At 38.3% G+C, this 26,802-nt stretch overlaps 1 protein-coding gene and 1 non-coding gene across 2 annotated transcripts in view; both read right to left on the reverse strand.

Moving 5' to 3' along the window:
- LOC150110118 (glutamate receptor-interacting protein 1-like) overlaps positions 1-26,802 on the reverse strand; it is a 311,102-nt gene that overhangs the window by 86,966 nt on the left and 197,334 nt on the right. Inside the window, exons 12-13 of the mRNA XM_090397962.1 lie at positions 18,577-18,794; positions 18,003-18,218 (exon numbers count right to left, since the gene is read on the reverse strand). Of these exons, the coding sequence (XP_090254088.1) occupies positions 18,003-18,218; positions 18,577-18,794 (434 nt within the window). The remainder of the gene's footprint in view (positions 1-18,002; positions 18,219-18,576; positions 18,795-26,802) is intronic.
- LOC150110119 (U6 spliceosomal RNA) lies at positions 9,158-9,263 on the reverse strand. The gene has a single exon (XR_016549055.1). It is a non-coding gene; the product is annotated as a U6 spliceosomal RNA (small nuclear RNA).

Here is a 26,802-nt window from a genome sequence, read left to right on the forward strand (position 1 = left end):
CAACTTTGCCAAAAATTATGTCTTCAGAGAAGACAGAAGGAACAGGATGATGGGAAAGGTTTCTGCTAAGGATAGCAGAACCTTAGCATGCAGGAGAACAAAGATAACATGCACTTGCAAATTAGCATGATGAGTACAGGTGTAGTAATTATTATGGAAGATTTCAACTATGGGGAAATGGATTGGGAGGAGGAATGGTCACAGGCAAGGAAGGAAATGGAATGTATACAGTTGCTGAGAGATAATTACCTAATTAATGGAGTGGATACGAGGTTCAAGAGTGCTTGATCTGATCATTGCATCAAAGAACTTAACACTAACCAATCTAGCTTAGCTGGCTCTGCTTGGAGAACGTGATCATGTAGTCTTCAGCTGGTAGATTGCAGACATGCAGAATTCTCTATTAAGAAGAGATAAATGTGAAATTACAAAGCAGATAAGCATGACAAGCTGAGGAGACAGCTTTCAGCATGGCAATGTCATAAGAATTTGGAGAGAAGAGACATTGTTTATGCATGAGAGTGGCCAAGATGTGTTTCAAGAATTCAGTATCTGAACGTATATCTAGAGTCAGGAGAATAAATTATTTAGGAGTTAGATGGATGAATAATTTCATTAAGCAGGAGTTGCACACAAAGAAAAGGTTGCAGAGGAATTATAAAGAAAAAGGTGATCAGCATGCCCATGAGCAGGGTGACTGATATGGTAAGGAAGGCCAAAGCTAATTATGAGAGAAAGCTAGCTAATGATAGCAAAAGAACTCCTTAGGGGTTCTTTTGACATGTGGCAAATAAAAGGAGGAATGATTATGAAAGGAGATGACTTTAAAAAGTGCTGATGGTTGGAGGTAACGGAACCAAACCAAATAAATGAATTACTGGGTGAGCATTTTGCAGGAGACCATCTAGGTGGTGACATTAACTGATAGGAGAACAGAGGTTGAAAAAAAATGGAGGTGCTTAAAATATTGCAGAACCTCAATACAATCACAGCCATGAGATTATATGGCATACTGGCCCATGTATTATGAGAATTATCAGCTCCTCTGACCAAGTTGTTGAATTTAAGCCTAAGTAGTGGGAAGGTGCCAGTGGAGTGGAAAGGGGACAAAATAGTCCCGTTACATAAAGGAGGCTCCAAGGTATTCAAGGCAGTTAAGGTATTACAAAAATTGGTGAAAGAATTCAGAACTGGGTGGATAGGAATATGATACTCTATAAGGTACACTATGGTTTTGTGAATGGTAGGTCTTACCTTAGTAATTTGCAGACTTTTTATAATTAAGTGACAATGAAGTTGGATAAGGGAAATGGCTACTCAGTGATATGCATACTGAATTGCAAAAGCATTTGACAAGATTCCACATAGAACTGAATTGCATATATTGGAGCAAATGAAATGGATATAAATCTGCTGATTTGGATTAGAGGGTGGCTGATGGACAGATATCAAAGAATGGTTTATGGAGGAGCAGAGTCCAGGAGAAGGCAGGTGACTAGTGAAGTGATTTGACAGGAAATATTCAGTTGCTTACTGATGAATAAACTGGGAAGTGCAATGGTAAATGAAGGTGATGCACAGATCCTGCAGGAAGACTTAAACAGACTAGTAGTATGGGCAAAGGTAAATGACTGCCAGTTTAATGTGACCAAGTGTAATGCAGGAACCTGAAGCGGCCAGGAATTTGGGTATGATTGTGGACAGGGAGATGAAGTTTAGAGACATATTGTGAAAGTAGCCAATACAGCACATCAGATTATGTTGTTGTTGAAGAACACACTAACAAGCAGGGATAGAGAGGTTATTGTTCCCCAATATAAGGCTTTAATAAAGCCACATCTAGACTACTGCAGACTGATCTGGACTCCCAGATTCCATGATGATGAAGTTGTGTAGAGGATCCAGAGACAAGTAACAAAGATTGTGGTAGGTGTGTGGTGTGCTCCACAAGAGAACAGATTGACAGTCTGTAGGCTTCAAAAATTAGCTGATAGACAAAAAAGAGGAGACATGATAGAAGCATTTAAGTTATTAAAGGGATTTTATAGAATTGACACAGAAAACTTTTTTCAGTAAATGACAAGAAAGGAGAGAACAAGAGGTCACCAGTGGAGGTTGTGTAAGAGAGTGGTTAGCAAGGGTGTTAGGACTATATTTTTTGCTTGGAGGGAGGTGAATGGGTGGAATTGATTGCCAGAAGTGGCTGTTTTATCAGTGTGAATGAGTTTAAGGAGAAGTATGATAAGTATTGTGTGAATGATGGCTAGTGTGTAAATAAATGGATCTCTCATGATGAGTCTTCTGACTCCATGGAGATACTTGTATAATAATAATATTAATAATATTGTAACTTCAAGTTTATAGCTATAATGCACCAAAATGCAATACTTCAGTGTAACTAACTATAGTATAGGTAAACCTATTCACTACACTTGTGATTATAATATTCCCCACATCTTTGCTATTTCATGTCACACCAACTTATTGGCCAAGCCCTTGATAACAGTTAATTGTGCTCCAAATGTTGTCTTTTTTTTTTGACATTAGCAAGTAAAAAAAAATGTTTAAAATATATTTTAATTTATGCTTTTATTGTTCCTGATTCAACTAACTGCAGGCTACATACATCAGTTATCACAAAAAGCACTTATCTAATGTGGGAACATAAATACATATACTATGCTGTATTATATTGCATATGCAGTAAATTCAGAAAAATTTTCTGAAGTCAGGTGTCTGACAAAAAAAAAAAAAAAAAAAAAATTATAGAAAAATATAATTTTATAAAATAATTAATTTATTATTACAAAATGTGTTAGAAAATAGAAAATTTGACTCTGCTTTGGTAGACTAAAATACGTTATACGTGAATAAGTATTATGCATTTAACTGGCCATATTTGTAACAGAAACAAATAGTTTGCAATTTTTACTTTTTATGCATTATGAAATTAAATGTTATGGTCTATATTTGGAAATTTAAGCAAGCATGATGTTAAGAATATTAACAATGATAGAATATCGTTGGGCATATCAAGAGAATGTGTCAAGAGGCTAAAATAGTTGATCGTTCAAAAGTGCAGGGTAATGGGAGCAGTACCTGTGGAGTGGATTGAAGGAAAAATAGTGCAACTTAAAGAGAATTCAAGTCAGTGGCTGCAAACTATGGGCCAATTCATATATCAGGCATAGTGGATAAAGATGCTGGTTAGAGATAGAAAGCAAAATTCACAGATCATCATGAACTTGTTAAGTGATGGTCTTCTTACAGCAACCTAATTAAATTTTATAGTAGGATGACATTTATATTAGATGAAGATGGTTATACAGTGATTTTTCTTGATTTTGCAAAGGATCCAAAAGAAACTACATGATAAACTATTGTCGAAACTGAAGAGGAATGCATGGATGCATGGTTACCTAGTAGTCTGAATACAGAGAGTTGGCTGATGGATGCTAATGAGTTATGCATAGGAGAAATGATGTCTTGAAAGAGAAGAGTGACAAGTAGTATACCACAGATGTCTGGGACCACATATCTGTTGGTTAATGTATATATTAATGACACAGTCCAAGCTCTGAGAGGAAATATTCAACTTAATTGTAGATCATGCTAAACTGGGAATATTAATAGTAACAGAATAGATCATGTTAATTTGGTAATGGCAGAGAGATCTGATGCAATGTTGTTATAAGAGAATATGAGAAAGTGCTGTAATATCATTTAGAAAATGCTTGCAGGCTCTTGACTGTTTTTATTTTTATACACATTTTTATGTTGTTTTTTTTAATATTTTTATATTTTATATTTGTTAGATTACATTCATATAATTACCTCAAGGGCTTGCTTTAGTGAGTATGGGAGTGGCAAACCTGAGGTACTTGATGCTGAACCATGCCTTACTTCATGTAATATACATCTGTTATATTGTCTGTAGTTGGTCCCTCCTCTTCTTTCTTTCCTTCTTGCTCCTAACCAATGCTATTAGAGTCTTTGAGGGATAGGGGTGAATATTTCCTATTGCATTTCATCTTATGCAGTCTGCCAACATCAGGCTTTGCGACAAGCCAATTGGGGCTTGTCCAGTTTTGACCAGTTGTTGTTCCTATACTATGAAACAACTGGTCAAAATGGAATAGCCAAAGCAGTCTGTTGCACTTATGGGACTGCATTACTGAAGTTGACTGTATCTCTGACTATCTGATGAGCATTTGGATTGTCACAGAGACCACACCTGTGTGCATTATCTCCTGTTATGCACCTCAGCCAGGATGCCCAGCTGAGGAGTATGGCAAATTTTGGAGAGACTTGGAAACATTCATCCACGCCAAATACGATGAATGATGAACCACTAATTATTGGTGGAGACTTAAATGGCCATGTTGGACATTCCTGAGATGGTTTTGACGATATATATACATGGTGGTTGTGGATATGGACATGCAATGATGGAGGTGAATGCATCTGGAATGTGCTGAAGCATGTGATCTGGACTGGCAAACATTTTTCAGGAAATGGGCATCCCACCTCATCACCTATTATAGTGGTGGTGGTGGTCATGAAACACAAACTGATTACTGGTTGATACGGAGAAGAGAAGACCTGAAACTAGAGACTCCAAGGTCATTCCATCTGACAACATTGCTCCCCAACAATCTCTATCTATAACTTTGATCACCCAGGCAACTAGTAACATCTACTGAATGAATTAAGTGGTGGAAACTTGCTAACCATTCACAACAACTTATAGATGCTGTCGTTCCCCTCAAAACAGAAACTGGCCACACAGCCAGAGAAATATGGAATGAGACAATCATCAAGAAAATTCTAGGTGCAACTAAACCAGACTGCTGGTTCAGTGACAAGCAAATCTGGTGATGGAATGCAAATGTCCAGCACATAATGAAGGCCAAGAAAGATGCATAAAAAGAACTGATGACAACCTCACTCAATACTGCCAACTCAAGACAACTGCTAAATGAAAAGTAGCGGCAGCAAAAGTTAAGCACTACCACAACCTGTACACTTCACCTGGACAAACCTGAAGGAGCTAATGATATATATATATACAGGGTGTTCGGGATAAATTTGACAGTTTCGTAAGGAAAAAGAAAATCTTCTTTGTATCTATTAAATTTAATGAATTGACAAAAAAACATTACAGGCAGAGTTAATTACAATACTATCAACAAGATTTACTCAAAATAACCACCATTAGCATCGATCACAGCTTCAATTCTGCTTCGGAACCTCGAACAAGCTGATGCTACAGTCTCCCTGGGAAGGGCCACAAAAACTGTTTTAATTTTATCCATTAACTGGGCTTTTGTATTACTGGAAGTGCGATTGGTGTCTTTTTCAACTGCGCCCCATACAAAATAATCCATGGGGTTAAGGTCTGGGGAGTTTGGAGGCCAAACATTTGGACTGGTGAAGTCGTAGAAATTTTCAGACAACCATTTTTGACTTTTCCCAGAGGTGTGGCAAGGGGCCGAATCCTGCTGCCATACATACGGCCTACCATTGGCTACCCTTGTTATCCAGGGCTTGACTACAGTTAGCAACTCCACGAACAAAGCCCGAATTCCAATGCCAGGGTTCAACACCTGTTCCTGCAGATTTGCGAGGAATTCTGCTGTACGAACGCAATCAGATCGTCTGCTAGGGATCTTTCTTCTTGCTACATCCTCGTAGTCACCATTGCAAGTCTCTAGTTCATGCCTGATTGTTTTTACTGTATTCAGGGAGCATTGGGCAGCAGTCGTAATATCCTTATTTTGATGGCGGGCACGAATCATCATGATACAAGTTATTCTCTTCCATGATTCAGGTGGGTTCCAGCTATCCATCCTTTCTGACATCTTGTATATGAATGAAGAAGGGCCCAAACTTTTAAATGAAGAGAAGTGTGTGTTAATACATGTAACTTACGGAAAAATATAATTAATTATAAATATGTCAAATTTATCCCGAACACCCTGTATATAGACTAGCCAAATCCAGACGTCAACCATATAATACATGTCAAAGATGCAGAAGGACAGCTACTGCAAAAACAAGCAGACATCCTCCAATAATGCCATGATTATTTAAAGTATTATGTAACGAAGAGTACCCATATCCACCATTTCCCACTGCTGACTCTGTTCTTAGGGCTGTACCACTTATCACACCCAGAGTTGCAAATGTCATGTGAGCTATGAAAAAAACCGCAAGGCAACTGGAGCCTGATGATATCCCCATAGAAGCCTGAGAAACATTTGGACAATGAGGGGGGGTGGAGTTTTTGACAGGACTGTTCAACAAATGCATAGAGATCCCAAGAAAAACAAGATTCCATCTGACTGGCAGACCAGCACTACAGTACCCATTTGGAAAGGCAAAGGTGACATCGCTGTTCTGCACTAACTACCACCCCCCACCCATTCACCTCCTCTGCCACACCATGAAGGTTTTTGAATGCATAATCGATGCTCGTTTAAGAGACATTGTTACCATATCATCAAATCAATGTGGATTTTGGGAGAAAAGTAAGACTGTTCACATGGCTTTCTTGGACCTGGAGAAGGCATTCAAATGGGTCCCACATGAACTGATTTGATACTCTCTATGCACCCATGGCATCCCTGAAGCCTATATATGCTGAGTGCAGTTCCTCTACACCAGGCATGGCCAACGTCATTCTATACGAGGGCCAATATATGATGAGTGATAGCGTCACGGGCCACACACTTTTAGACAGCACTTAAATAAAAATAAACTCTGCATTTTTTAAAGGCAATTAGTTATATGTATTGAATTACTATATTTGTTAAATCATTTTACTACTGGGAGAACAATATAAAATACTTGAAACTGAGTCTCTGAAATTGATCACTGTAACCAGAGCAGAGCAAGTGACTTTCAATGATGCGTTACTCTGGAGTGCATAGAAATCTACCACTCCTACTACTACAAATCGCACAGAGCAGCAGTAGATTTTATAAATTGAGTAATCTTTTTAAAGCAATTTTGATTCCGTGTTGAGAATATAAATTATTTCCATCATCAGAAATAATGAATAAAACTAGTATATCAATCAAAAAATCGGCATTTGAAACTAATAGCTAAATTGATAATACATATAATTTAATATAGTTTTTATCCTGTCGTGGGCCACACAAAATCACGTTACGGGCCACATGCACCCTGCAGGCCTGCTGTTGGCCACCTATGCTCTACATTAACACCACTAGCTCCATCCACTATGCTGCTGGTGTCATCCAGCCAGGTAGGCATCCACCAAGGATCTGCCCTATCACCACTTCTGTTTATTCTGTGCATGAAAGTGATTGCAGACCTGCAACAACCTCACCCATATGCCAGTGATGTCATGCTGGTCCACAAAAGACCAGAGTAGAACTTGAATTACGGTACTGGTCAAGCAGTGAAAAACATAACTTGACTTCAGTTTGCAACTTAACCTGACAAAAATTGAATATTTAGAATGTGACACCCAAACAGATGACACAATTCTAGTCAATGGTATTGGAAAACCTACTAAGACCTCTAAACTTTCCATACCTTGGATCCTGTCTGATGTCAGAACATGCATTAATGCTGCCTAGCTGAAATGGTGCCAGGTCACTGGAGTCCTGTGTGATAAGAAAATACCCCAGCATCTCAAATCCAAGATCTATCGCACAGTCACCCGACCAATTGAACTTTATGGAGTGGAGTGCTGGCCTTAACAAAACAGCATGAACAGGTACTACACTGAGGGTGGTTGAACCATGGAATGCATTGCCTGATGGAGTGGTGAGAGTGAGAATCAATGAGTTTAAGGAATGGTATGATAGACTGTGTTTCTTAAGGGGGGGGGGACCTCCCCTCGATGAGTCTTGATAGACTTTGTGTTTCTTAGGAAGGACCTCCCACGATGAGTCTTTTGACTCCATGGAGGCCTGGATAATATTAATAATAATAATATGAAGATGATCTGATGGACACTGTGTTACACATGACTAGACCATATTAGCAATGATGACATCTGAAAAACTCTTGGTATTGCTCCAGTCCTTGAGAAGATGAGGAAAGCATGCCTATGATGGTATGAGCATGTGTCCAGAACTGACAAGGAATCTGTTACAGGATGGACCTTTACACTTAGCCCAGATGGCCGACAATCTCAAGATGACATGTGGGCCATGGGTGTCTGCCCTACTGATGCTGCAAACCAAATGAAATGGAAGGCCAAATGCAAAACAGTGGACCCTGCACCAAGCAGGACATAATGCTAGAAAGCAGAGGATTACACCCATATAATGGCAGCAGAACCCCGATTCTGAAGAAGAAAATATATCGGAAATGAACTTGGGTGACTCAGATACAGAGATTTTCTAAACCAGAGTTGCCTCTGGTTTAGAAAATGTTATGCTAAGAAGAGGCCCATTTTGAACTGAAAGTTTTTTGTGCTTTGAGAAACACAAAGTGGTTATATTTGTGATTTTCTTTTGTATAATGGAAAAGGAACAGTATGCAATAAAAAAGTATAATGCTTTATCAGTTAGCACAAAAAGTGTTCTTCCCCTGATGGATGGTTTTTTTTGGGTAAAGGTTACTGTGTCACAGGATAATTGGTATATGTCACCAGATCTTGTGGATTTATTTGCAAAAGAGAAGAGGGATATTTTTGGTATAGTGAACAGTAACAGAAAGGAATGGTCATGTTCGTTAAGGTTGAAGTATTAAATGTTGTAATGTTAAATACTTTGATATAAAAAATTTGAAATACAAAAAAATTTCTCAATTTTATCAAAATCTACTATTTAAAAAAAATTTTTTTTTTAACCACACATCAAAAAATTATCCAGCTGGAAGGTTAAGCATTTTTCAATATCATTACTATTATATAAACCCCCCCCCCAAAAAAAATAGGTCCTTGTATCCAGCTCACTCATTACAACTTTATTGTAAAATTAGTGCAAGCTGTTATTAGCAAATTGCCATTATTATTATTATTATTGCACAGGCACCTTCATGAACTCTTAAGACTCATCATGAGAGACCCAAACTATTAACACAATATCTATGATACCTCTCTTTCAAACCATTAATAGACAGAGTACTTGCAACGGACTCAGGCAACCCATTCTAATCATTCACCACTCTCCAAGCAAGAAATGTGGAATGCTTCACGATTTTGCATTGCCATCCTTGTGCAGGAGCCATGCTAATATTCTCTATATCATTCCATAAGAAAAGACTTGCCTTTAAAAAAGAGAGTTCTCTTTCCAACTGAAGTGAACTCTTCACTACAATCATACCTACAATCCAGAAGTACTGATTAGTCTGTAATTTGCTGCATTTGTTATAGTCTTGATGCATAAGGATGATGCCATCTTGTCCCCATTCCTTCAAGATCTTGCTTGTTGAGGCTCAGACTAGAATCAAATCAAATGCTTGACACCAGTTCACCTGTACATTTTCTTAATAAGCATGCAGAAATTTTATCAAATCTACTGCTGTCTTGGCTGATATCTCATACTTGCACATCTGTTTTCTCATCTGTTCTCACCACTGTATCAGGTACCATGTTAGTTCCACTTGGGCGATAGACACTAGCAAAATGGTCACTCCACCAGTTCATCTATTTCTTTTGCAGATGTCATTCTTCTACCATCATTATTCTTCCATAATCATTGTTTCTTTTCTCACCATGCACAATAAAACTTCGCTGGAATTCCCTTCAGCTTACTTAACTTGTATGTTAATGATATTTTTTCATTCAGTAGTATTTTGTGTTAACATTGGCAATTTTACTAGAATTTTAAGTAGTATTGTTTGCTTTTTGTTTCTTGGTGTGTCTGTGCAATTTTTGTGTGTTTTCTGTTATTTTAAGTATTATTTTTAAGATAAGATAGCGTACATATGGCACCGATAAAGAAAAAAATGGCGGCCAGGTCGCCATGTTTGTTCAAGAGTTTTGATGTAAACGAATTTATGCAATGTGCTGTCTGTGAGATGTATGCTTTGCGAAGAGCGGTGGGAGTCTGGTTAGAGAGTGATAGTGGAGTTAATATGTGCAGAAAGTGTAAGGAGAATGAGGATCTCGAGCGTGTTTCGGGTGGCGAGAGTGATATCGTTAACGATAGCAATATAGAATATAGAAAATGGCGGTGTGATAGAGAATTGCGTGGTAGTGCCAGATAGGTGTGAGAGCGTCATTGAAAGTGTAAATGAGGTAGAAATACAGAACGAATGGATGATTTGATTGATAATGAAAATGGTGAGATAAATGCAAGTAGTGAAATTGTGCGTTTGAACGGTGCGATACACAGAGCGAAAAGGCAACTGGAGCGTATGGAAAAATGTGTGCTGAACATACCGACTAATAACCGGCATAAGTCTGTAATGACATATAATAGAATGTTTGTAAACGTCAATAAAATGAAGAAGCGAGTGCTGTATGGGGATTTGCTATTAAGAGGTGTGATAGTTGAGAGTTTGACGAAGTCGTACCAGCCAGGTGCGAACATAAAGGACGTCAGCGAATCTATTCGAGTGCAAAAACAGAGCGTGAAAGAGATGATAATCATGGCAGGAACAAATGATTTGAAAGAGGACAAAATGGAAATGATAGAGGATGTGAGGGAATTACTTGAGGTAGCAAAAGAGAAGAGTGAGAGAGTTAGGATGGTGAGTATTTTACCATGGTATGACAATGAAGTGTTTAGAAGGAGGACCATAATTGCCAATGACTTTATGCATGGATTATGCATGGAGAGTGGTGTGGAATTTGTGGATGTGTGGAATGAGTTCGATGGGCGAAAGGACTTATATAAAAGATGGATGGGTTACATTTGAATGGAGTTGGTGTACGGAGGCTTGAAAAAGTGTTGATGAATGATGTGGAAGTGGATGTAAAGACTCAGGGAAACTAGATTTATTAAGAGGGGGGGGGGAGTAGATATGCAGCCTTTAGGGAGGCAGTTGAGTGTATGAATGAGTATATTATTCCCGAACGAGTACGAAGGACAACAAATCAGAATGGGATAGTTAGTATAAGGCATCAAAGTATGGGTGAGACAAATGGGCTTCTGAAATTCATGTACACTAATGCCAGGAGTATTAGGAACAAGAAGGAAGAGTTTTTGGCCTTGGTTGGCACTTCCAGGCCACAGGTTGTTGGTATTAGTGAAACATGGCTAACAGAAGATGATAAAGCTAGTGGAATTGAATGCGACAGGTATAGCATGTTCAGTAGTGACAGGGTGAATAAAAGGCAGGGGGGGAGTGTTATTGATGACAGCTGATGAGTTGCAGCCAAGGAGTATAGAAGTTGGACTGCATGATAGAGAAAAGAGCACATTTGAGGCTGTTTGGTGTGAGATAGAATCTAGCAGAACGAAATATACAATTGGGCGCTGCTATAGACCAGGTGATGGAATCGATGGTGGGGGATAGTATGCATAGGCAAATAGAAGAAATGAGTGGAAGGAGGGTAATTATTATGGGTGATTTCAATTATGGTAACATTGACTGGAAAGAGGAGAGGGCACATGGGAGGAAGGAATTGGATTTTATGCAGTTATTAAGGGACAACTATCTGCGGCAGCATGTAGTGGAAAATACCAGGGGGCAGAGAGTGCTTGACCTAGTAATTGCAACTGAGAATGTGGCTGTAACGAACATGACCATGTTGCCACCAATTGGTGAGAGTGACCATAAGGTCATGACTTGGGAGGTGGCTAAAGGAGTGGAATTTACAATTAACACAGGATACATGTGGAATTACAAGGCTGGTAAGTATGACAAGCTTAAGTGTTTGCTTGGTTCAGTGCCATGGCATGTAAAACTGCAAGGGCTGGATGTTGATAGTGCATGGGAGGTGGTTAAGAAGTGTTTGCAGGAGGCAATGGTTGACTGTATACCAAGAGTCCAAATAATAAATCAAGTAGGAGTTAAATGGATGAATAACACTATTAAGCTTGAGCTGCAAAAAAAGAAACAATTGTGGAGGGAATTTAAGGAGAAAGGTGACCAGCAGGTGCAGGAACAGTATAAAGCTCAGGCCAGGATGGTAACAAGGGTGGTAAGAAAAGCAAAAGCGGATTACGAAAGAAAATTGGCCATGCAGGCTAAAGAGAATCCCAAACAGTTTTTTCAATATGTTGCAAGTAAAAGGAAAAATGTTCATGGTAGAATGATCTTAAAAAATGCTGAGGGTAGGGAGGTAACTATATCGACTTTTCCACGAATTCCACTATATCGACCGAATCAGTCGATATAGTGGAATTACTGAGCGAGCATGCAAGAGTATATCATCCAGGTGGTGACATTGCAGGAATGGAAGAACCAACAGCTTATACTGGAATTGTGATGAATGAAGTAGAGGTAACTAGTCTATTACAGAATCTCAATGTCAATACATCTGTGGGATTGGATGGTATATCAGCTCGTGTCGTACAAGAAGCGACTAAAGAATTGTCAGTGCCCTTGACCATTTTGTTTAATTTGAGCCTCGGGTTGGGGTCAGTCCCAAGGGGGGTGGAAAGAGGGGAAAATAGTTCCGCTGCATAAAGGTGGTTCCAAGGCTGCTGTTGAAAATTACCGGCCAATCAGCATAACAGGAATCATTATCAAGGTTTTGGAGAAAATAGTCAAGAGGTAAATACAAGATTGGATAGAAGAAAATGGGATACTGTATCGGGGACAGCATGGTTTTGTGAAGGGTAGGTCATGCCTCGGTAACTTGCTCACGTATTATACACACAGTGACGGCTGAACTGGATAAGAGTAATGGGTTTACAGTGATTCTACTGGCCCTTGCTACGGCCTTTGACAGGATACCACATGGAATTTTAATCAGTAAATTGCAGCATATGGGAATGGAGATAGGGTTGGTGAGATGGATAGGAGGGTGGTTGACAGAGAGATATCAGAGAGTGGTTTATTCAGGAGTAGAATCCACAAGACAGCCTGTGACTAGTGGTGTGCCACAAGGATCTGTTCTTGGACCACTGCTGTTTAATTTGTTTATTAATGATATAGGAAAGGATCTGAGAGGAACAGTTCATTTGTTTGCAGATGATGCAAAGTTGGGTAGGGCAATAGTGAATGCAGATGACGTCAAAATTTTGCAAGATGATTTGGATAGATTGGAGGTCTGGGCTAAGGTGAATGGATGTCAATTTAATGTGGCAAAATGTAAGGTTATACATTTTGAGGTGAAAAGATTAGCAGCAGATTACTACATTGGTGGGACTGTACTCCAGGAAATTGATGAGGCACGAGATTTAGGAGTGTTGGTGGATAAGGAGTTGAAGTTTAGGGGGAACATTGCAAAAGTGGCCAAATCAGCTCATCAAATCACTTGGTTGCTGAAGAATATGTTGACAAGCAGAGACAAGCAGGTTATTGTTTCTCTGTATCGAGCCTTGATAAGACCCCATCTCGACTACTGTGCCCAGATTTGGTCACCTAGGTTTCTTCTTGATGGGGAGGAGGTGGAGAGGATCCAGAGGTGAGTGACCAAGATGATAGCAGGTCTGTGGAATGAACCTTATGAGAACAGGTTGAGGATTTGTGGGTTGCAAAAATTGGTTGATAGGCGGAGGAGGGGAGATATGATTGAGACATTCAAATTACTGAAGGGTTTCTATAAAATTAATTCAGAAGATATTTTTGAGAACAGGGCTGGTTGTGGGATGACTAAGGGACATCTATGGAAACTGGGCAAAAGTGTGGTTAGTAAAGGTGTTAGAGCTGGGTTCTTTACTTGTAGAGTGGTGAATGAGTGGAATGCACTCCCAGAGTCTGTGGTGGATGCTGTGACAGTGAATGAGTTTAAGGCGAGGTATGATAGATACTGTATGAATGTCGAATAGTTGTGATGAATATGATTTGGGGCCTCCCTCGATAAATCTAATGACTCCCTGGAGTTGCCCGTAATAATAATAATAATAATAATATTGGGAAAGGTCTGAATGGTGATATGCAGTTGTCTATGGATGATGCAAAGTTGGGAAGAACTATGAGGAGTAGAGCAAATATTGGAACTTTGGAAGAGGACTTGAATAGACTGGGAGAATAGACAAGCAAGTGATGTTCAATGTGGCAAAGGTTTTAAATTTTGGGAAGCAAAGAAGGAATGCAAAAGATACAATTATTGAGGATATCATTCATAAAGTTGAGAAGATGAATCTGAGGATGATGATTGACAAGGACTTAAAATGCTGGGGACACACTGCTAAAATTATTAGGACAGCACACAGGATTATGGAATGATGCAGAGGACACTAATGTGTAGAATAAAGATTTTGTGGTTCCACTGTGGACCATATGTGGACTACTGTGCACAGGCTTCACGTGGTTTTAGGAAGATGAAATATTGGGTATGGAAGTTTCTGGAATATTAAATATGAAAACAGATTGAGGAAATGCAATCTGCATAGCCTAGTGGACAGGAGGAAGGACTATGAATAAGACATGCAAGTTGGTAAGATGAATGAAGTTTTTCATAAAATGGACTACATTAGCACAGAATTCTCTAAACTCCAGGATAAAAAAGTGGAAGATATGTATCTTTCGGAAAGTTCTAAGAATGAATTTTTGATCATGATTGGAAATTAAATTCATTCTTACACTCTCCAAAAGATATTCTTGACTGTCTCATCCTGGAGTTAACAGAATTCTGTGCTCATGTGATCTTTCTTATTATGAGCAGATTACTGGTTTATCTGCTCAGATTACTTTAGAAAATAATCAAGATTATATTCTACTCTGAGTCTGATAGGAAAGGTTTAGCCAGTCATGCTATATTTACTAGACATAGAATTCATTGCAATAAAACTAAACTTTTAGACAAAAATTATTTCTCATTAGAAAGACTCTTAAGGAAAATTGTGAAGTCCACACCATCAACCAAACAAAAATAATTCCATGAAACTGTCCCAATTTTGGGAGGTTATTCCAAGCAATACTTCCAATTTTGCATCAAGTGATTTATTTTTTGATAATTATTTTCTATTTCCTTGAATTTTAATAGTTCATAAATGGGCTCTTCTCCTGTAATTGATATTGTAACAAGCATGAAAAGCCAATCGGCTATTTTTTTCCTGGCGAGGTTGATATAAGTTAAGGGGATAAAAATCCCTTATTGTTTTTCAGCCAGTAAGCGAAACTAAGATCGAAAACTTAGTTTTCGATCTTAGTTTCGCTTAGTTTTCGCTTACTGGCTGAAAAACAATAAGGGATTTTTATCCCCTTAACTTATATTGTAACAAGCATTTTAATTTCAACTGTTATTCTAATTTATCTCTTTTCCCATGTGAATTGAGAATGGTCATGAAATGCAATCAAAAATCTTGTTGATAATAATTCCTCCTCCTATTGTAAGTCATTCTGTGATTTTTATTATTACTATTATAATTCTGTCATGTACCATCATTTTACTTGGTTAACAGATAAGAGATTTATTTGGAGGAAAATTATTGATATGAAGTTAGCAATGATGTAAGTTTCCTCATGTAGTATTATTATAATGATCATAATTGGCCCGCCTGGTTGGCAGAGTGATTGGGGTATCCGCTCTCCAGCCAAAAGGCTACGGGTTCGAATCCATGCGTGGACATGGATGTTTGCGATTGTCTGTGGAAATAGTGGTGTTAGCAGTGATCGGCGGTAGATGGCATTGGTGTAGATGATGAAAGTAGTTGTGACTAATGGAGTGGTGAAGACGGAGAGTTGTAGAGTAGGTGCCCTCCCTCGATGAGTCTTTGGACTCCCTGGAGGTGTTACGTAATAAGAATAATAATATCCTGTACACCCCCCTTGAGGGTACATGTCAGGAATTGGATGATTATTATTATCTGACCTCCATGGAGTCAGAGACTCATCATGGGAAGTACACTATCGCACACAATGCTCATCCAGCTGTGCCTTAAACTGATTCAATGTGTTTACATTGACAATACACTCATGCAATGCAATGCAAGACATTTAATCTTTAGATTAATCGTTTGTCTATGTGTAAATTTTTTGCAATAAAAGGTGGCAAAGACAACACCCTAGAGGGGGGGGGAGTCACTGATATATACTGAAAAGAACACCGACTAGCAGAGGTAAGAGTATGGCAGTTCTGTTGCACGAAACCATATCTGGATTGTTATGCTCAGATCTGGTCACTGAGATTTATAGGGGTATGAAATAACTTCAGACACAGAACAAAATGCAGATAATTCATGTTAGAGACTCAATGGAGTGAAACAGCACTAAGAAAGGATTTAAAACGTTATTTCATCTTCCAACATTTCATTTCAGTCACTGAGATGCTGTCAGTGATTACAATATGAGACATGTAACACACACACACGCACGTGCACACACACACAAAAAGGCAACACAAAGCTAAGTGAAACATGGGGACAAGTCTAGAGTCCTAACTAGGTGGGAGCACCCTCTGTGGGCACCTGTTGGTGGCCTACAATGTAAACTGGGATCTCAAAGTATTAGTGTTCCCCATATTTTGGGAAGTTTAATGCAACTATATTTATTTAGTTGCATTAAACTATATAAATTGGTTGATTTTTGAGAGCAGCTGCAGATTCCAAAAAGAGTCTTTCTCTTAAAAAATTAATTTCATAGAGCATGGTGTTCTTTTCCAATTGATTCTTATGAACTGTATCTAAAAGCATGATCTGCAAGGCCTGATTGACCATAGTCATGACTGCAGATGTATTTTTTGTATTCTTTCAAGTAGAGTTTGGCAGATATTCCTGTCTAGCCATAGTAGACCAGCTTGCAGAAACAGGTCACTTAATATACTCCAGGAACAGAGAGAGGAGGGAGATGATCTTTAGTACAACGTATGAGGATAGAAAAGCTTTCATTGGGGCTTGGAAGCCATGCAGAGATTTATTTATGATTCTGGCTATCTTTTCTGAAGTGCCTCTGCCATATGGAATGATGATAGCATTACTAAATTCTTTCTGAAGAGAAGGTCAATGTATGGGAGGATTGGTTATTATTATTATTTTTTTTTTGATACTGTGGGAACTGTAGCCATTAGATAAGAAAGCATGGCATATATGATTAAGTTTTGCTGTAAGTGAGGACTCAGTGGAACCAAGGTTATAGGCTCTATTGGTTAGTGTTTTAATGACACCATATTGTTGGGGGGGGGGGATGAGAAAGTTTGTGAATATATATATCTACCTGCATGGGTAAGCTTCCTGTATACAGAAAAGGAGAGGTTACTATTGGGTAGGCATGTTACAAAAGTGTCTAGAAAGGCTAAACTATTATTTTTTTTTTTTTCATGGTAAACTGGATTCCAAGTTGAAAACTATTGATGTGAGAGAGGAAAGAATCTAATGTGTCTGGACCATGAGGTCAAATGGAGAACACATCAACATATCAAGCCCAATCAAAAGCTTGCTACCCTCATGTTCTACTAAAGATCATCTTTCTCCTCTCTGTGCCTGGAGTATATAAAGTGTTCCATTCCTGAAAGGTGGCTGACAACAGACCAACAGGAAGACTATGGTCAATCATAGTCTTCCTGTTGGTGACTATGACCTGCTTTAGATACAGTTCATAGAATCAATTGAAAAAGACCACCATGCTCCATTGAATTAATTTTGTAAGAGAGACTATTTTTGGAATACATCTGCACTCATGACTACAGTGACTGCAATTGCTCTCAAAAATCAACCTAATCTAAATAAATATGGTTGCATTAAACTTCCCAAAATATGGGGAACACTAATACTTCGAGATCCCAGTTTACATTCTAGGCTACCAACAGGTGACCACAGAGGGTGCCTCACTTAGTTAGGACTCTACTCTTTCTTCCATGTGTTTCACTAAGCTTGTGTGTGTGTGTGTGTGTGTGTGTGTGTGTGTGCGCGCGCGCGTGCGTGTGCGCACGTACATGCATGTAGCCTCTTGTTATCATGAATATTATCATCTTTATAGAAATGCATCAAAGAGAAAAGATTAAAATCAACAGTATCAATTACCAGAATAGGTATCATCCTTTCGAATACGAAGCTTAACAATATCTCTGCATTCCTGCAATATCTGAGAGGCATCTTCTACAGTACAGTTGTCCATTCTTATAGAACCAATTGCTAAGAGCCTGTCTCCGGGTTGGAGAGTACCTGTTCTATGAGCTACACTGGCTTTTTTGATTGCTGAAATTATCAATGGGTCACCTGAGGAACGATTCTTAGGGGCTGGAAAGTATAAAAATGATAATATAATGAACATTATGTTTTGTTTATTTAGAAATATTAGGATTTTTTGATCTGAAAAATACAACAGGACTTTAACTGCTCCCATTTATAACTTCCACAAAAAAAGTAAAATATTTATAACATGGCATTCTGAAGAACTTTTGAATAAGCAGAAAATGAACAACAGTTTTAACAATGGCATTATTACAATGTCTAAAGTTTTATGAAGAAAAGCTAGAAATGGTAATCATTAGAAAATATCTAATTTTTTTCTTTTGTCATGAAAATTTAAAAATTTTGTCAACATTACTAACCACTATTTTTGCATAATTTTTATACAAAAATAATTCCAACTTACAAGTAACTGTAATACCAAGAGTTGTACCCCTTTTAGGTAACTTAACAGCAAACGTTCCACTGCTAGGAACAACTGATTCTGCAACGTCAAACTCTATTTCTAGTAAAACTGTAGGTCGAGACTGCTGAATGAGTTGTGTTACCTCTTCTACAGACATACCCTCTGTACTCTGTCTATTCACTGCTAGGACACGATCTCCCACTTGCAAAGTACCTGTTCTGAAAAATTTAACACTATAATGAAAACCTAGAAAGTGAGCTTAATCATGGAAGTGTAATAAATATCTTCTGCTTTCATCCACTATTAATCAATTTAAGTGAACTTTAGTTTTAAAAATAATAATTGTTAACTTCCAATTGCATTATCATAGTGAATGTTTAGAGTTTTAGTAAAAACTATTTATTAATAGCTATACTCTCAAAGTTTAAGCACTAATAACAGTGCATCAGGATTAATATTAAAGTTACTATACCTGCAAAAATACACCACCACATACAAAGCAAAGTATCTTTAAAACCAAGGGGAAAAAAATCAATTACTTATACTATTTGATGATATTATAGACATTGATGCTAATATGTTACATAAATCATTGACCTTCTCCTCAGAAAGAATTTAGTAATGCTATCATCATTCCATATGGCAGAGGCACTTCAGAAAAGATAGCCAGAATCATAAATAAATCTCTGCATGGCTTTCAAGTCCCAATGAAAGCTTTCTATCCTCATATATTCTACTAAAGATCATCTCCCTCTTCTCTCTGTCCCTGGATTATATTAAGTGACCTGTTTCTGCAGGGACCTGTATCTTGTGTTGCTGTGGATAACTGAAATGCAAATAAATAGATCATGCAAAATAAAGGGGTAGACACCATGATGTCTGTCAATCGGAACATGGATGTGAAGTGTGCTATCGAAATAACATGAAGCATAGGTTATTATAAATTATACATTTAGTTTAATCCTATATCCAAGTGTAAGCAAACAAAGTTTGAGCCTGAAATATCTTCAGGACTGGAGAAACTTGTGGCAAAGGTGGACTGACTTCACGTCACTTGCCTTAGTATCCCATAATGCAAAGCACATCTCCTTGCAGACATGTATGATGCTATGCATTATGGGAAGGGGTCACTACCCAGACTGGTTTCGACCTTTATATTACACTGAAGAGACCTGGATAAAGGTCGAAACTGGTCTGGGTAGTGGCTCTTCCCATAATGCATAGCATTATACATGTCCTCAAGGAGATGTGCTTTGCATTATAGGATACTAAGACAAGTGATGTGAAGTCAGTCCACCTTTGCCATGAGTTGCCCAAGTCCTGAAGATACTTCAGGCACAAACGTTGTTTGCTTACACTTGGATAAAGGATTAAACTAAATATATAATTTATAGTCTAACCAAGCAAAAAGACTTCCAACATCTTTCTCTAATCCAGAGTAATTTAATAATAAGGTGTGATTGGCAACTCGAATATGGAAATATGACTTCTGCATTGCTTCAACCTTGGTATCACCTCTGGGTCTAGCTCCCACTGAAGAGACCTTAATAAAGGTCAAAAGCGGTCTGGGTAGTGACCCTTCCCATAATTCATAGTATTATATGTCTGTGTGGTTAGCCTAGTGGCTATGCGCTTCACAACCATATGCCTGAGGAAGGAGTGTCCTAGGTTTGATTCCTGTCAACGACGCGAAGCGCTTAAGGATCTTCCTCAGCCATAGCCAAGTTAGCCGGTCTTGGGTGTGGACAGCAGAGTTTTTTTCCACCAGTTTATCTCTGGGTTTTCATCCCGCAAGCAGGCAAACCGGTCCAGTGAACACACACGGATTACAGTCAGGAATACTGACCCAGCCATAGGGCTGATTCATCAGCTATGCCGGTTCCGGAGCCCGGATAAAATTTGGGGGGACTGAGATAGTGCCGTACCTCCCAGTAAAGGGGACTCACAGCCGTGTATCATCATACGATTATTATTATAGTATTATACATGCCTGCAAGGAGATGTGCTTTGCATTATGGAATACTAAGGCGAGTGATGTGAAATCAGTCCACCTTTGCCACGAGTTGCCCCAGTCCTGAAGATACTTCAGGCAAAAACTTTGTTTGCATATGCTTGGATAAAGGATTAAACTAAATATATAATTTATAGTCTAACCAAGTGAAAAACTTTCAACATGAAGCATGGAATTGATATATTTTATCCACCTTGGATAGCTAATGGTTAACTTTCTATATCAAAAGTTGAATCACTTTTGGTGTGGGTAGAACTGCAGTCCTATAATTAGTGAATGAAGTTCTTTAATCAGAAAGTTCTTATAAGAAATTACATATAACAGGAAGCAACACCTAGTCCTACAAAATAGTTACATGTAGGAAACTAAGAATTAGTTGGATATCAATAATGAAACATACACTGAAAAAAAGAGGTTTCTTACCAACTAAGGATGACTATATGAAAGCATAATGTGGTGGAAGCAGTTGTGGGAGAGATTCACTTAATTACTCTAGCATGATGTGTGTGTGTGCGCATGTGTTGGGGGGGGGGGGGAGTAGAGTGGAATGAAGTCCAAATTTTGAACAATTTCATACAGTCATTTTTTGTTTAGGTTAGCATTTGCTATGAGAGGTTTTTTAAATAGTTCCAACCACAGAGTGGTTAGCATATCTGCTCTCCAGCTAAAAGGCTGTGGGCTCGAATCCTGCTGTAGGCATGGATGTTTGTGCTTATCTTTGAAAATACTAGTGATGGTGGTGGGCAGTAGATGGCGTTGGTGTAGTTGTGATTCGTTGTAGTAGGTGGATTGAGTGGTGGAGACAGATTTGTAGAGTAGGTGCCCTCCCTCCCTCAATGAGTCTTTGGACTTCCTCGAGGTGTCGCATAATAATAATAACAATAATCTTAATTCAATGTGGTCTTATAGTCAATTACAGGAATGACTAGAGAGTAATCCCAGGCAGAGAAGGCCAACTCAAGGCAATTAACCCAGATGGGGCTAATCACCTGAGTATCAGTCATCTTTGTGTTTTAGTTTCCATTGGTCTTTTAGCTCTTCATATACTTCAGCTCTTTTATATCATCATATAGCCTTTGGCTATATGATGATATAAAAGAGCTGAAGCCTTTTTTCTATCTCTCATGCTATCTGTCTTTCTTTCTCCTAATACTATCAGGCTCTCTTTCACCCCTATACTCACTACCCTATGCCTATGATGAGCAACCCTTTACTTTTTCACCTCAATAAAGGTCAAAACCGGCTGGGTAGTTACCTTTCCCATAATGCAAAGCATTATACATGTCCATAAGAATATATGCTTTGCATTATGGGATACTAAGGTGATGTAAAGTCATTGGCTTGTATTTACGAGTTGCCCCAGTCCTGAAAATACTTTAGGCGCAAACTTTGTTTGCTTACACTTGGTTAAAAGATTAAACCAAGAATATAATTTCTTGGTATTTTTAATTTATAGATAAGGATGTTATTGTAGTTCTTTATATGATCTTCATAAGTCAGTAGTTCATGGGAAGTAGTCAGGGATTGTTTGAGAGAAACAGTATCAAACTGCATACCCAGTGTCAGGAGGATAAACCAAGTTGGGGTTAAGTGGATGAGTAGCGATATAAAGCAAGAGCTGGAAAAAAAAAATTGTGGAGGGAATATAAAGAAAAAAAAAGGTAATCAGCATACTCCTGAGGCACAAAATACAAGTAAGAAGGATAACCAGTATGGTACGAAAGGCTAAAATAGATTATAAAACAGAAAATTAGCTGAGCAGGCTTTTAATAAAGCAAGAGTAATGAGTGAGAAGAAAAACAATGATTATAAAATAATAACTTTAATCACTGCTGATTGGAGGAACTTTTTCTAAGCCTTTCTTTGACTAGTTCCTGAGTTAGTTGATTGTTGGCACGGGTAAGTGGATTTTTTCGTCATGGAAACTCAGGTTTTTCATCCCATAAACTCAGAAAACGACCCATGTTATTTCATAGTAACATATCCCATTAGGGTTAGGTACCAAGAGATGACAGTACTTGTTTGCCGGTCTCTTCATCAGTTGCTGCCTATAATTAGTCATGGGCCAGGTATCTCTGATTGGCTACTGGTAGAAATTGAACTACCCACTCCATCTCTATAATGAAAAAATAGGAGCCAACTTATTATCACTGCTGATGATAAGAAGGGTATAGAAGCAGAAGAAATAGTTGAGTTACTAAGTGATCACTTTGCAAGAGATTGCCATCTAGCTGGAAATCTTGTGCAGTTGCTGATGTGAGAATCGAGGTAGACAAACTGGAGGTACTCAGCATAATGAAAAATATCAATATGAATATAGCAATGGGACTGGATGGCATGTTGATCCGTTTGCTACAAGAATGAGTAATAGCCACTGACACTGCTTCTGATGAAGTTGTTCAATCTAAGTCTCAGCTCTGGCAAGATTCAATATGAGTGAAAGAGAATAAGATAATCCATTACATAAAAGTAGCTCCAATACAGAAGTAGCAAATTATAGACCAGTCAATATTATTATTACTGTTATTATTGCACCCCACTGGAAGTTGGCAGACTCATTGTGGGAGGTTCATTCAACTGACAACATATCATACCAAATCTTAGAATCCTTCACACTTCTTGCATTAACAACACAATCTTGCGATGCATTCCGTTCAGTGACAAATTATCATGTAAAAAATATACTCTTCACATCCCTCTTCACCACACACATAACTTCCAGGGATGGCCTCTGGTTTTTTCTTCTCTTGCCTTCTAATCTTTTTATAATCCCATTTAGATTAATCCGATAATATCTGCTCACTAACTTAAATGTCTCTATCATATCACCTCTTTTCCTCCTCTCCACCAAACTCTGCAAGCCCCATTTCTTCAGCCTCTCTCTCTCTCCATACCTTGCATTCCAAAGTCCTAATATTGTCTTAGTCACTCATCTCTGGACCTGAAAGCAATTAACATCAGCAGCACTACTTATAATTCTCCCAACTTTGCATCATCAGCAAACAACTGAAGATCTTCAGTCAGTCCACGTGATATATCATTTACAAACAAGTTAAACAGCAGGAGTCCAGGAACAGAACCCTATAGCACACTACAGGTTACCTTCCTTTTTGGAGACGCTGCTCCATCATACACAACTTGCTAGTAGTAGTAGTAGTAGCATTCAGAAAGCAATCTCAATCTATCTAACCAATATATTATCTATTCCCATCCTCTGCAGTTTGTACACCCCAAACTTCTCATGTGGTAATCTATCAAATGCTTCCACAAATTATAAGAATATCACTGTACATGATTCTCCTTATCTAACACACCCATTACCTTATCATAACATGCAAGTAAATTGCTAAAATGGGACTAATCTTTTAAAAATCCATACTGATTATCATAAAGAATGCTATGTCCATCAACCGAATCCTGTATTCTATTCCTAACCAATCTCTCCAAAAACCTTGACTACAACTGCAACTATATAGACTGGTCTATAATTGGAAACCTGTCCTAGAATCATGCTTATAGAGTGGCACTATTTTGCCTTCATTCTATTCCTTAGAAACCCTACCCACTGCAAGACTTTCATTAAACAACCAGGTCAAGGACATAGCTAACTGTTGTGCACATTCCTTAAGGATATGTGGTGATATGCCATCCATCCCCACAACCTTATTAATATATAACTCGATCAACACCTGATACACCTCCGATTCTTTCACTTCCAATTCTCCTAATACTTTCTTCCCTTCTATATACTGCATGGCAACCAGTATCATATATACACTGATAAAGTGCCATTCAATAATTCCACCTTGCAATGGTCAGTGTACTGCTATGACTATCCACCAGTGTCAACCTGCCATAATTATTCTTTCTGTTGCTTGCCATACAGTGGAAAAATTCCTTGAATTAACCTTGGCCTGACCAGCCAATTTTTTCTCATACTCCACCTTTTCTTTCTTTACCATGCTTGTCATCTTCCTCGTATGCAGTTTATGCTCTTCATGGATCTGATCACCACCAACTGTCTTGTACTTCCTTCATAGAATTTTTTTTTTCCAACACAGCTTGCTTGATTTCACTGTTCATCCATTTCACTCCTACTGTATTTACTCGCTTAACCTTTGGTATGCAGTCATATACTGCCTTAGGAGTTTCTATACACTGCCAACATCTTTTCTGCACAGCTCATTTACCAAACATATTGATGCTATTTGACTACAGAGCTTCCCATAATCACCTGCGTTATACTTCCAGACGTAACCATTTTTGGCAGTAACCTTCTCATGTTTCACCACTTCCCAAACAAGTCGATCACTCTCACCTACCGCCAGCAGTGTTAATACTTCATTAACAACTACATCTTTTGAAGTTATCAACAAATCCAAAACATTAAAACCTCTAGCTGCTTCAATCACATGCTGCTTAAGATATTTCTCTCTCAGAAATTAACAAACTTACTCTCCTTGTTCCCATACACTATCTCTTCCTTCCATTCTATACTCCTTCACAAGTCTCGCATCAAGATCACCTTCTTTTCATGCCCAACCAACTTGCCTAAACATTTCACAATCAGTATTTCTCTACATTCCCTGGCTTATAACAGCATCCTCTCAGATATACTAGCCTGTTAATTTCAACTTCACACTACACAGATTCAATATCTGTGCATGTACTATCAACTTCCACACTGTGTGGATACAATTCCTCTGCAATCATTAACAGCACTCCACCCCCCTCCTCTTTTCACAATCCTATCCTTCCATTTCTATTCCCGACATCACATCCTCCTCAGAACAACCAAGATTCACTTATACCAATTATCTTTGGGCATACACACTCAATCAATTCAACAACTCTGCTCCCTTATTTCAAATACTCCTTATATTTGTGTACCAATATAACAATCCCTGTGTCTTTGAGACCATTCTACCAGCACCAACATTCTCTATTCTAGCTGATATATCACATTTGTCTCTTTGGTCTGACCACTCCTGTTCTCTGTTCATGACTCTGATTTCCATTCCTACCTGTCTCATCCTCACCTTTATGCATTCCATCAGCTTGTGCTGCTACAACCACATCTTCAAACTTGTATCCATCTTTCTCCTGTCGTACAATCCGTTTAGTTGTGCTATCCTGCTTAACGAGTAGACTCTGATCATTTGCTACATTAACTTCTTGACTCTGTGCCTTCTCAGAAAATAATAGCCTTTGGAAATGCCAACGCCAAGCCCATTCAAATGGAATCCATCAATTTTAAACCATTTCAACTTTCCTTCAAATTCACTGCATAGATTTACAAACTAAACACCCCTTTGCTTCATGCAACTGTACCATCTTACTATTCATTATCCCTGCTCTCCTTCTCAATTCACTATTGTCATATCTAGGCAACACACTAATGACTTTTCCAACAACAGTATTATCTTTTACTTTCATTAATCCATGTGTGCCCTCAGCTACTACTAATTTTGATACTTGCTCTTTCCTTCTCTGCAATGCAGTTATTTGATATAATATTCCACCAGAAAGCATGTTTCATGCACTTTATTAGTCATCTCTAATGTATGGAGACTCAATCATTTGAGTCTCCATACAATGATGCACAACTATCCTTTGACTCTTTCATCATAATAATAACTTCCTCCTCCTCATTCTCATCTGCCAATCTCTTCTTGAGATTGGCAGATGAGACTTGTTTATTTCTACTGCTTCTGAAAATGGCATCCATAAAGAAATGCATGTTGGTGGTACAAAAAGCTTCAGTATGAAGATTGAGCTCTGCCTTGAATTTTTCCAAAGAACTCTATGTAAACATTGAAAAATGTGAAAGATTTGTCGACTGTTTGGGTAAAGGAAAAGAAGATAAGCATTAATATAAGTGAAAAGTGTCTTGATAGATTAGAGCAATTTAGAAATGGAAGCAAGAGTTGTGACCATAGTAGAAGAGCTTAGGCAAGAGTTAGCAAAAATGAAAAAACAAATGAAACATCCGGAAAAGGATATTATTATTATTACATGACACCTCCAAGGAGTCCAAAGACTCATCGAGGGAGGGCACCTACTGTACAACTCTCATCTCTACCACTCAATCCACCAACTATACAATGAACCACAACTCCCATCATCTACACCAACACCATCTATGGCCCACCACCACCACCACTTGTATTTTCACAGACAATCGTAAACATCTATGCTCATGGCAGGATTTGAAT

Source organism: Typopeltis vanoorti, chromosome 1 (assembly GCF_054136105.1).
Source record: "Typopeltis vanoorti isolate ZY-2024b chromosome 1, IOZ_Tvanoo_1.0, whole genome shotgun sequence".
Lineage (NCBI taxonomy): Eukaryota > Metazoa > Arthropoda > Arachnida > Uropygi > Thelyphonidae > Typopeltis > Typopeltis vanoorti.